Source organism: Rutidosis leptorrhynchoides, chromosome 11 (genome assembly GCF_046630445.1).
Source record: "Rutidosis leptorrhynchoides isolate AG116_Rl617_1_P2 chromosome 11, CSIRO_AGI_Rlap_v1, whole genome shotgun sequence".
Lineage (NCBI taxonomy): Eukaryota > Viridiplantae > Streptophyta > Magnoliopsida > Asterales > Asteraceae > Rutidosis > Rutidosis leptorrhynchoides.
The window spans coordinates 58,417,902-58,430,414 of NC_092343.1; the positions used below are offsets into that span (position 1 = coordinate 58,417,902).

At 39.8% G+C, this 12,513-nt stretch overlaps 3 protein-coding genes across 3 annotated transcripts; all 3 read left to right on the forward strand.

Annotated features, from left to right (window-relative positions):
- Nucleotides 1-4,327: 4,327 nt before the first annotated feature.
- On the forward strand, nt 4,328-5,521 carry LOC139874612 (uncharacterized). The gene is made up of 3 exons (XM_071862020.1): nt 4,328-4,414; nt 4,848-5,196; nt 5,283-5,521. The coding sequence occupies exons 1-3, from the start codon at nt 4,328-4,330 to the stop codon at nt 5,519-5,521; spliced, it is 675 nt and encodes a 224-aa protein (XP_071718121.1).
- A 2,353-nt stretch (nt 5,522-7,874) lies between these two features.
- Nucleotides 7,875-8,849, forward strand: LOC139874613 (uncharacterized). The gene has a single exon (XM_071862021.1). The coding sequence runs from the start codon at nt 7,875-7,877 to the stop codon at nt 8,847-8,849; it is 975 nt and encodes a 324-aa protein (XP_071718122.1).
- Nucleotides 8,850-10,961: 2,112 nt separating this feature from the next.
- LOC139874614 (uncharacterized) lies at nt 10,962-11,504 on the forward strand. The gene has a single exon (XM_071862022.1). It carries the CDS (start codon nt 10,962-10,964, stop codon nt 11,502-11,504), a length of 543 nt encoding a protein of 180 aa, XP_071718123.1.
- Nucleotides 11,505-12,513: the final 1,009 nt, after the last annotated feature.

Consider the following 12,513-nt stretch of genomic DNA (forward strand, 5'->3'; position numbering starts at 1 on the left):
TTTTGGTGAAATTTTGACGGGCAAAGAAGGTGAACCAGGATTTGTGGTGATTAGCTAAGAAGTATAGATGACAAAAAACTTTAACCAACGGAACCCTATCGAGTGCGGCGCACCACATTTCAAACAGAACTATTTTGCCTATGGCATAAGGGTGTAGTTGTCCTAATCCCACTCTGAAGTGATCTAATACGCCTAGGAAGAAGTCGGATGGGGGAACCCTAAAGTTACCATGCTTGAACGCATGTTCGTAGATGGCCACCTTTTTCTCTAGTGGCTCGTGAGCACGCTGATTGGGCAGGGGTGGCACCGGATTGTATTTCGCTAACGGCGGGTATTGTTTAACTAAGTGGTCAATATGTGTCTGCTCTATAATCGATCTGACACTATCTACATAGGTTTCGTTATCCTTAGTCATTTTCTATAGAATAGTTGGAGAATCACTAACCTTTAGACGGTGGCCGGAGTATTTAGGATTTGATCGGAATTGAATGTAGCAGCGTATTGAGGAAGCTTGGAGCAGAAAAATGGAAATGTTTGTGATTTGGGGCTATTTATAGAGACGATTTGGGGCCATGGGTTGGAATGGGTTTATCGTGGCTGTACACGTGTTCAGCGATCAACGGTTAGCATTTTGAGTGCGCGTGAGGATGTCAGATGGGTATGGTTACCTATGAGCGCGTGGCTGACACGCGCCTGCCAACTGCCACTTTATGTCTTGTCAGCCGAATGGTCTTCTGCGACAGTGACAGGCATTAAATGACCTCGAAACGCACGCGAAACATTGAATGCTAGCCGTTTTCTTGTTTTTTTCGCTTAATAGTTTGATGTCATGTGTCTTGCGTCATATAACATCAAACTGGGGGGACATAATGATACCGCAACCCACATGCGCACCTCATATGCATGCGGGCGCTTAATAGTGTGCGTAGGCGTGTGCTTGTGTGCGCTATGCGGTATGCGGATTGTATCTGATTCCTTTGTTCTCGGTACAGCGGTTGCTTAGCTGTCAAGTAAATATCTTTTCCATAATTATATCCATGATTCGGGGGAGTCAGTTATGGATGAGATTATCATGATCTGGGACGGTTCTAGAATTAGGGTTTGCCTGTAAATACAAACCCTAATCATCATTCACCACACACGGCACATTACGTAACCATCACATACGATACACATTACATAAAACAGCATCATTCAGCATCTTTTCAAGGTTAACAGGTTAGTCTTTTGTAAGCTAGTACCTACGACCTTATTTGGGGCCTCTTGATCGACGACCGTTATCGGAGGTGGACTTAATCACTTGGCCACCCCGCCGACATCATCATGTCAGCCAGGGTTATTCACGGTAGCCGGACCGGAGAGCCACGTTCTAAGCTCCTTAAACCCCCCCTTTATATATTGAGCAGGAATATTAAACCCTACGGTTAAAATATGCATGATCAACTGGTCATCGGTTTTTCTTCTGCCTGATAAGATACTCAAATATATAGAGAAACTCATTCGGGGATTTTTATGGTGTCAAGGTGTGACGACCCGGAAATTTCCGACCAAATTTAAACTTAATCTTTATATAATTCCGACTTGATAAGCAATGAATTTTAATAAATCTTGAACCTCCGGAAAGAGTTTTACACAAGCTTTTGGTCACCCTTTTATTCCGACGATTCACGAACGTCATAACTTGATTTAATTGTTTAATTGTTTAATTATTGTGTATATATATGGATTTATATATATTTAACTTGAAAATATGATAATTAAATATCTCATTAAGTATATTAACAAAGTATTATATATATATATTTTCATATTACTAATTTAAAGAGTTTTCAAACAATATATATGTTACTATTTAAACGACGTAATTAACTTATGTTAAAATGTATTTATATATAATGTATTACGAGTGTAAATACATCCTTACAAGTATTGAATACACTTTATAATATACCAATACATATAAAGGATATCTATACTCGTATTTCCGTTCAATTTCCTCAAGAATTCTACTCGCATTCATACGGTATTTTTACCCGTATTATACACAGCTTTTAGAAGTATTTACTATTGGTATATACCAATAGAAATCTGTAATTATTTGTGTAATATGTCATCCATGACCTAATCAATTTAATATGTCATGCATGACTTAATACAATTTAACTTATCTTAGATATTTTCACTAAAAGCCAAAATTATAAGCTTATAAATAAGGACCATTTTAACTCATTTTTACTCCACATTTTCTTAAACTAAAAATACACACTTGAATGCTCTCATATCATACTTTAATCTCATCAACTTTCATCTTCATAATCAAGGTAAAATACTTCTCAAAATTCTTGTTCAATTCCTTGTATAGTTGCTATCTTATTATACTTATAAAACTTGTAAAAACTAGAACTTGTTTTGATGAACACCAAGCTTGTTTGAAAAACTAATCTAATCTTTCTAACTTAACTCTAATAACACTTATTTATATGTATTATGATGTTATATTAAGTTAATATAAGAACTTATAACTTGTACATATGAAGAACACCTTGAAACTTAACATATATCCTTTAATCTCCATTCGGTAAAAAGCGGGCTGTTTTGGGTTGGGAATTAAAAACCTATCTTAGACTTTGAGTTCGAGGCTAAGACTTTGAAAATATGTTAATATATGTAAATAAGACTTCCAGTATTTTTTTCATGATTTTAGACAAAGTGGAAGTATTTTATCAAAAATCATATATTGGGTGGATGCCGGGATTTTTCCAAATCTGTCCACCGACACAAAAAGAGGGTAAAACTCTAAAAATTACTACTTGGGATGAACTTTTCGAATTGGTTTTGTAAAATTTACTTCTTAAGGAATCCATATCAATTTGATTCACTTTAAACGGAGTTGTAATGAATATTTGGCGAGCAAAACAAAATCTGCTAAAATTAACGTTGTATGGACGAAATTTATATTATAAAAACTATATTAACCATATCCTTATTAACTTTTCCTATATCCTATATATATTTGGACATGTTATCAGTATTATAACAAAATATTATAATCTTGGTTAATTCTGTGATTGTATATATGTATAATAATATTCTTGGTACGTCCCAACACAATAAGTATACAATACGTTTTGATAAATCCTAAGACAATACATACACAATATGTCTTAATTAATTCTAAGACAATATGTATACAATACGTCTCTGGGTTGATGCAAAGACAATACGTATACAATACGTCGTGGGGTAATTCTAAGATTATATATATACCGATTATTGGACTGTTGGACTTTTCGGACTATTTTGGACTACTAACAAAGGACTACTAACAATGAACTACTAACATAAAATGTTAAAAATTATTATATAAGTATTCTATGAACTTGCTTTATTTTATTCATATGTCGTATTATTATCTGAATCGTTATTATTGTTATAGGTTCGTGAATCCAAGGACGACGGTCATATTTTTAATAAGTTGAAAACTTATTATTAATATACTTTTACTACCGTGAGTATATAGTCCCATTTTTAAACTCTACAAATATTTTGGGATGAGAATACATGCATTTTATGTTTTACGCCATGGACACAAGTACTTAAAATATATTCTACGTTGAGTTGTACCACATTGCATATCTTCCCTAATAGCTTGGTAACTAATATTTACATGTTGTAAGAACATGTAAGCGCGAATCCTATTGATAGATCTATCGGGTTTGACAACCCCAACCGGGCTAGTTGCTCTAGTATCGTAAACGGTTGCATAGTACTTCGTTTTTACTACACTTGGTACAGTGTAGGGAGATTTCATAATAAAGGGAATATGCCACATTAATGGTTAAGTATGGTTACCGAATCGCTCAACAACTTATAGAATACTTTTATACACTTGTGAATGTACATATATTTATAACTATGAAATCTTGTGGTCTATATTTATATCGATGCTAAACCTATATATCTCACCAACCTTTGTGTTGACTGTTTAAGCATGTTTATTCTCAGGTCCTTAAGAAAGTCTTCCGCTGTTGCATTATCTGAGCAAGCTGTGCATGGAGTCTCATGTTTTTGTTTAAATGAAGTGTTGCATTCAATAAAACCTTCGTCATGTATTATATTCAACTTTTATGTCACGTGTGTAGTATTTGGAAACCGATGTATTATGGGGATTATTTCTTAAATAATCGCCCACCTGTTTAAAATATGCATTATGTATAATAATGATGTGCTTTTTATGAAACGAATGCAATAATTTCTAAAACGTATCATATAGAAGTCAAATACCTCGCTATGGGACCAATGAATAACGTACTGCGTTTATAGTGATATGAACGGGTCGTTTCAGAAGGCGATCTTAAGAAAGGCAAAGCTAAAGTCAAGTGGGATGACGTGTGTTTGCCTAAACACGAGGGAGGTCTCAGAATCAAGCGATTGAAATATTGGAACATGGCGCTTATGTCATAGCATGTGTGGAGCATTATTACGCAAAAGAAATCCCTGTGGGTCAAGTGGATTCACTCGTATTGTCTAAGAAGAAACAATTTCTGGCTTGTGAAACCTTCCGCTGATTCAAGTTGGGATGGCGAAAGATTCTTAGTATTCGTAACACTATTCGTCCACATATTATCCACCAAGTTGGTAATGGCAGAAACACGTCAATTTTATATGACATTTGGTGTGATTATGGTCCTTTGGTGGAGATTCTAACAAATAGAGAAAGACATAGGGCTGCAATCTCTATCGATTCAAATGTTTCTCATTTTGTTAATGACTCGAGATGGTCGTGGCCAGATGTATTGTCTACTAAATATCCTCTTTTGTCTACCAAATACCTGGAGGATCAGTAGATATATCTAGCTACTGGATCAGTAGATATATCTACTGATCCTCCAGATATAGGAAAAGTTGATGTTGTTCGCTGGAGGGATGTGGATGGCGCTTTACATTGTTTCTCGGCATCAAAGGTCTGGGATACCATTCGGTATCGTCAGACTAACGTTCTATGGTATTCTGTGATTTGGTTTGCGCAAAATATTCCTCGGCACGCGTTTATTGCTTGGCTCCTTATGAAGCAAATCCTAAAAACTCAAGATATGCTCAAACCATGGGACATAAATTTGAATGGGAGTGGAGGTGTTGCTGTTTGTAATCTTTGTCAACTTCAACCTGACTCTAACACCCATTTGTTCTTTGAATGTATGTATGCAAGTAGAGTTTGGAATCAAGTTAAGCAATTGATTCAAATTTCTATTTGTGGTAACTGTTGGCAAGTTTTCGTGTAGCTGTTGGCTCTGATCGCGCATCGGAGAGTGTCTCCGGTGGTTGTTGTCAAGCTTTGTTTGCAGCTTCTATGTATTTTATTTGGCAAGAACGGAATGCTCGATTGTTTAGTAACAAATCGATAACAAGTGACCAACTGTTTCAAATCATTTTTTCAACGGTTCTTTACAAGCTTTTGTCCTTGAGGTTTAAGGATTCAGTGCAAGTTTGGCAATTGAAGATGTTATGGAAGATCACATAAAATTGGGGTGTTTTGTGTGTTTGTTTGTTGCGTCTAGCTCGTCTATTTTTGCGAGTTGGCTATGTCTAGTTTTTGCTAGGTTTGGTGCTTTTGGCTTGTTCTTGGACTACAGGGCACTCTTGTAGACTTGTGATCTGTATTGTATCATTATTTTTTGTTGAATGAATTTTGTCGGGTGACTACCATTTACCCAAAAAAATAAAATAATATAAATGTATATAGTATATATATGAATGCATATCAACGTTACCGTAATAAGTCAAAACTTTTTTGTTTTAGTTAAAATAATACTTATCTATAATTTTAATTATTAATATAATATTTTTTAATTAATTTAATATTATTAAAATTATATGTTACATTTTTATTTAGTTAAGTGTCACTTTTATTTATTTGTTGTATTTAAATAATAATTTAAATTGGTTAAAGTTTGCTGCGAACGTGTAAGATATGGAGTTAGTTATAAGAATGTTAAAGTTTTTTGTGGTGATGTGAATGAAAGAAATTATGTTAAGAGCTGTTGAGATAGAGACTAATCTTATATTTTAGGGCACGTCTATTTTTAAAGTGAAAAGATTCCATTTAACAGTTTTGTCTAGCGCAATGTCCGCTTCTTTAAAAGCAATTAAATTAATGCTATAAGCCCTAGAACCAACTTTGGGTGTCTAGAATCAACGACTTCATAACTTAAGCACCATTGTAAAAGGCAATTAAGTTAATGCTCTTTTGTGATCTTCAAGATTAAGGGTGTATAGGTTGGTTACATTGATTTTATTGAATTCTATGAAAGGTATCAAATGTGTGTGCCTAAAATGAATATAAATACTTACTTTATAGTCAATATGGGAGTGCATGAAAAGACTTTTATGAAATGTGTGCAAGAAATGCAATTATATGGTACGGATTTATATTGCTTCGCATGATTTATTATAAATATATGTATTTATTTATATATGTGTATAATGTATTTAATTGATAAATATATATAGCATTTTCTTTCAAGTTTGAATGCATCTGATTTCTGATAATGGAGTGATTTTATCATAAATATAGTCTAATGGGTGAACTTAGTCATAACTGGTCAGAAACAAAGTGGCTAGTGAACCTTCCTTTAAAGAACTAAGAATATAATCCTATATCACTTATGAACTCCTACTTGATACCTGCGTATTTATGTTTTTCTTTTGGCAATATATATATATATATATATATATATATATATATATATATATATATATATATATATATATATATATATATATATATATATATATATTAACATCTTAGTGTGCACACGTATTTAGGAACATAAAACACATAACATCTAATAACGTACGTTCCGCCATGGCCGTCACGTGAGACGCATGGCGTATCCTGTAGCTGGACGTTTAGCTTCAGCTCCTGGTTGGATACCAAGTCAACGTCGCTCTTGGGCCACGATTACCCCTACGCTACGCCACCCGTAGCGTACCGTTAACCATTTAACTTGGTTTACACAGCTACTTGTCCGTCCGACAAATCAGGAGAACATGGAGCAGTTAGTGGGCATGATTAAAGGATTCCAGAAGTGGTAATCGTGGTTTAGTGGGCTAGTGGTGGTTATCCTTGGTAACCGCCATCTTATGCCTATAAATACTGCTCATAATCACACATTTAGCAATTAATCAACATTTTACACTTACCACCGTTGATTACTCTTCTAAGCTCACCTTGGAGGCTCGGCAAAAGTTAACCACCACAACACCCCTCATACTCATCACGCAAACCGAAGGAAACCCTTCCGAAGGTTAATCATTCAACTAATTGCACTCAAGTCAATTTTGGTTTGATCATTTGGCGCCATCTGTGGGACCGTTTGATCAATACTTTCACACAAGATGACAGACGATTCCAATCCATCACCAAATGCCAACACCGGCAAAGAACCGTATGACCCTTTGAAGCCCAATGACGACAGCTCTTTTGAGACACCAGATGACTCCATCAAGCCTACCAGGTTGCAATTTGACGATGATGATGAAACCAATAGGCGTGACGCCGAGGAGGCGGAAAACCCGTAAACGAATTTAAGCCAGCTTAAACCCATCGGCAGTGAAGAAGCGATACGTTTTCTGGCAAAAGGGGGATTCGTTTTACCGTCACTCATGTCCAAAGGCGGCGAAAGGCCAACTGGTATGTCCAAAGTTCAACCACGAAGCTCTACACGTCCGGCGTCAGAGACTGGTAAAAGTTCTGGCAAAACCCGAGAGGAAGCGCGAAAGGACTTAATTGAGAATTTAATTCTAGCCGCGCCAGAATCTATGAGTGCTCAAGTCGAGCAGCCTGGCGTATGTTGAACAATTGGTACGCTATGATGGGAGACAACGTTAAGCGAACGTTTGAGGTTTCCGCGACGTCTGAGAAGTTTACTCGAGAGATAGCCACCCACCCGTTGCCCGCCGTCCTTACTACTCCCCTCACGCTAGGGGTATATGACGGCACCACGGATCCGGAAGACTTCCTGCAGCAATTCGAACACGCTGTCAAGACGCAGCATTGGGATAACTCGACGGCGTGCCACATGTTCCCGGGACAGCTTCAAGCCGTCGCGAGAGAGTGGTTTGTCAAATTACCTGCCTTGAGCATATCCAGCTACACGGACCTCAGAACTAAGTTTGTGCAACGTTTCCAGAACTTTAAACGCACCGAACTGACTCACCTAGATGCGCACAGCATCAAGATGAGGTCGCGTGAATCCCTAATGAATTTTACTTCCCGCTTCACAGCGGAATGCCAGAAAATTCCAGATCTGCCTGAATCGCAGCAGATCTCCGCGTACATCATGGGAATCTGCCAAACTCGTCATTTGTCATTGGTAAAATCGATGCGGCGTAAGTTGCCAAAAACGTGCGTTGAAGATGTAAAAATGGTAAAGGATTATGTACGTTCCGAGGAATTTGTAGACGCTGCCGTTGGGGATCACAGCACAACGGATCGGAGAAATAAATACGACAAGGGAAACAGCAAAGGTAATACAGGTAACAAGTATAAAGGAAGTGGCAGAAACGGAAACAGGGGCTACGGACATTCCGGTCATAAGTCTTACCATCATAACAGTTACCGTCCTTATGAACGGTACGTCCCCAAGAGGTTGTCGGCAGAAGAGGAAAGTTTGGTCAAGTCATTGTCAAAAACGCCTAAAGAAATTTTGGCAACGGAAGAAGTAAGTAAAGATTTCCCGCCACCAAAGCCGATGCAGCCACATTTCGCTATAGATGAAAGTAAATGGTGTATTTTTCACGAAGATAAAGGTCACGACGTGGACGACTGCAGGGAACTAAAAAAGTGATAGTTGAACGGCTGAAACTGAGGGAACTTGACCATCTAAAAACGTCGCGTGTCAAAGTCCCCGGGACAAAGAAATTTGCCTGGCAACGGGGAAAAGAAAAAGCTCAAGAAAAGCACATCCACATGGTACAAATGTGGCACGCGGGTCACGTTCGTAAGGCAGAAGTTTTGGAGGAATGGGAATGTGCCCCTATCACGTTTCCTGCTTTTTGGAGAGTCTGTCCTACCGACTTGCCCGTAACGATAACCGCCACGGTAGGACGATGCAAGGTCTATAGAATTTATGTAGATACGGGAAGCGCTGTTGACGTCTTATACGAACATTGCTTCTTACAGCTACCACAAGATGTGCAGGACAAACTAAAACCCCCACTTCATCCCATCGCGGGATTCACAGGCGAAAAGACTTGGTCTCTGGGTCGAGTAAACATTGACGTTACATTAGAGGAAAATACGAAACGGCGAACGGTAGCTTTAAACTTTGTGGTTGTCAGAATCCAGTCGAAGTACAACATTATCATGGGACGGGAAGCGTTGTGCGAATTCAGTGCGATAGTATCAACTGTGCATGGCATGATGAAATTCCCAACTCCGTTAGGCGTTGCAACTGTTTTCTCTGATCGGGTCCCGATTGTGGGCCAGGTGGAACAGCCGCTACATCAGACGGCACCGATTGAGCAAGGGGGAAGCGTTATCATCAACCATTCCTTTTATGAGAAGGCAATACAGATTGGACAAACATTATCCGACGCAACGAAAAGTGCGTTATGTGAACTCTTGGCGAACAACGCTGACGTGTTTGCATGGTAAGAGTCAGATATGACGGGAGTACCTCGTACCATTGCAGAACATCGTTTAAACGCCAACCCGAGTATGACTCCGGTAAGGAAAAAGAAATGGGGCATGGCTCTGGAACGTAGCGCCTTCCTAAGGAATGAAGTGGAAAAGTTGGTACAAGCAGACATACTGCGAGAGGTTAAGTACCAAACATGGGTTGCCAATCCAGTACTGGTCAAAAAAGCGAACGGATCGTGGCGGATGTGTGTCGACTTCAAAGATATCAATAAGGTTTGTCCCAAAGACAACTATCCACTACCAGAGATAGACTGGAAGGTAGATTCGTTGGCGGGCTTTCGTTTCAAATGTTTCCTTGATGCTTACAAGGGCTATCACTAGATCCAAATGGCGGAACGCGACGAGGACAAAACCGCGTTCCACACAGGTCAAGGCATTTTTTGTTACAAAAAGATGCCCTTTGGTTTGAAAAACGCCGGCGCAACGTATCAACGGGTCATCGACGCTGCGTTCAAAGAACAGATCGGTCGAAATGTGGAAGCATACGTCGACGACATAGGTAATCAAAAGTCACGCCGAAATGGACCTTTTGAAGGATATTCAGGAAACGTTCGACTCTCTACGAAAAATCAACATGAAGCTGAATCCAGAGAAGTGTAGTTTTGGATTCGAGGAGGGAAAGTTCTTGGGGCACGTCGTCACAAAGCGTGGTATATGGGCAAACCCTAAGAAAATTCAAGCTATTGATGAAATGACAGCACCGCGAACGAGAAAGGAGGTACAAAGTTTGAACGGCAAGTTGGCAGCGTTGTCCAGATTCCTGTCAAAGGCAGCAGAACGGTCACTTCCATTCTTCAAAGTGTTGAAAGACAACGTGGTACGGAACTTTGACTGGACTCCCGAAGCAGATCATGTTTTCCAGGAAATGAAGGCTTTGATAAGGACGTTGCCGACGTTGACGGCACCAGTGCCGGGTAAAGTAACCGTTCCGTAATAATTTTTTACGAATTTATAAATATTGTGATGCTAACATGATTAAGAGTTCTCAGGCGAAACTTTGACAATTTACTTGGCGGCGGGAACTGAGGCTGTTAGCTCAGTGCTCATCACGGAGCGTGGCGGCACACAGATGCCAGTTTATTTTGTGAGCAAAGTGCTACAACATGGCGAAGTCAACTACAAACCGATTGAGAAGCTTATTTTTGCGCTGGTCCACACCGCAAGACGGTTGAGACGGTACTTTCAAGCGCACCCAATGCTGGTGCTAACTGATTCGCCTATTAAACAGGTACAGTACGGCGATTGAGACCGGAGCACCATGGAGGAAATTTATTCTAACAAGTTTTTCATGCAAGTATTGAGCAAACCGGAGGTTTCTGGCAGGATAGACAAGTGGGCAATCGAAATGGGTGAACATGAAATCCATTACGCCCCCCGTACCGCTGTCAAAGGCCGGATTATGGCAGATTTTATGGTTGAATTCATATGCGCCGCGCCACCAGCGCCGGTCGTCGAAGAAGTACCAAATATCGTCATGAGGGAACTATTCACTGACGGAGCATTGAGTTCTGACGGAGCGGGTGCATGTCTAATTTTAATTGGCCCTGACGGAGAGGAACATACCTACGCGTTGCGTTTCGAGTTCCCCGCCTCCAATAATGAAGCGGAATATGAGGCATTACTGTCTGGTTTGAGAATGGCTGAAAAGATGGGAATAAAATACCTAAAGGTGTCGGTTGATTCCCAACTCGTGGTGAATCAGATGAACGGGATGTTTGAAGCTAGGGATCCGGCTATGCAAAATTATTTGGCATTGGCAGAAGAAATGGCCAACAAATTCGAGCGTTTCTCAATAACGTAAGTGCCGCGATCCTTGAACAAAAAGGCCGACGCACTCAGCAAACTCGCATCAAGCATGTTCAGCCACTTCGCCAAGGACGTTTGGGTGGAGGTCCTTAGCCAAAAATCCACTGACGTAGTACAGGTATCGACTCCCTTCGATAACAAACATGCTATACGCATAATCTGTTTAAAACACAACGTACACGTCCTGATTTTCTTGCAAAATAATCACAGGAGGTAGCCCCTGTAGAAGAGGTCGAGACGTGGATGAGTCCCATCATTACGTATCTCAAGAACGGGACGTTGCCAGACGACGGGGCAACGGCACGTAAGATTCGTATGAAAGCACCTATTTGCATGTTAAGGGAAGGATTTCTTTCACAGCACCGCTTTTAAGGCGTGTCGTCCCAAGCGAGGCGGAAACAATAGTAAGGGAGGTACATGAAGGGACTTGTGGCATGCATGCAGGATTTAGGACCGTTGTGGGGAAGATAATACGGCTAGGGTATTTTTGGCAGTCCATGTACCGTGACACGAAAGAGATTATCAAAGCTTGTGCTTCATGCGAACGTCACGCCCCACAAATTCACATGTCGGTGCATGAACTAATTCCCGTGACGTCAGCTTGGCCCTTTTACAAATGGGAAATTGATTTGGTAGGCCCCTTCCCGGATGGAAAACACTTGGTCGTTGCAATTGACTTATTCACCAAGTGGGTTGAAGCCAAACCTTTAAAGAGCATAACGGGTAAACAGATTGTGAATTTTGTTTGGGAGGAAATCATGTGCCATTTCGGAATACCACACGAAATTGTAAGTGATAACGGCAAACAGTTTGATCACGATCCGTTTCGTTCATGGTGTGACGGGTTGAATATCAAACAGACTTTCAGTTCTGTTGCCCATCCGCAGGCAAATGGGCAGGTCGAAGTCACCAACAGAGATATCATTTCCGGGATAAGGGCAAGGCTGGACACGTGCAGGAAAGGTTGGGCAGATGAGCTTCCACAAGTATTATGGGCGTTCCGA

Bases quoted from the DNA above. Each gene is read 5' to 3' on its own strand.
- LOC139874612 (XM_071862020.1), top strand. From the start codon at position 4,328: ATGAACGGGTCGTTTCAGAAGGCGATCTTAAGAAAGGCAAAGCTAAAG. The intron at 4,415-4,847 runs GTCTCAGAATCA...GAGGATCAGTAG, and splicing joins TTTGCCTAAACACGAGGGAG to ATATATCTAGCTACTGGATC. The intron at 5,197-5,282 runs GTATGTATGCAA...GTTTTCGTGTAG, and splicing joins CACCCATTTGTTCTTTGAAT to CTGTTGGCTCTGATCGCGCA.
- LOC139874614 (XM_071862022.1), top strand. From the start codon at position 10,962: ATGGAGGAAATTTATTCTAACAAGTTTTTCATGCAAGTATTGAGCAAA.
- LOC139874613 (XM_071862021.1), top strand. From the start codon at position 7,875: ATGGGAGACAACGTTAAGCGAACGTTTGAGGTTTCCGCGACGTCTGAG.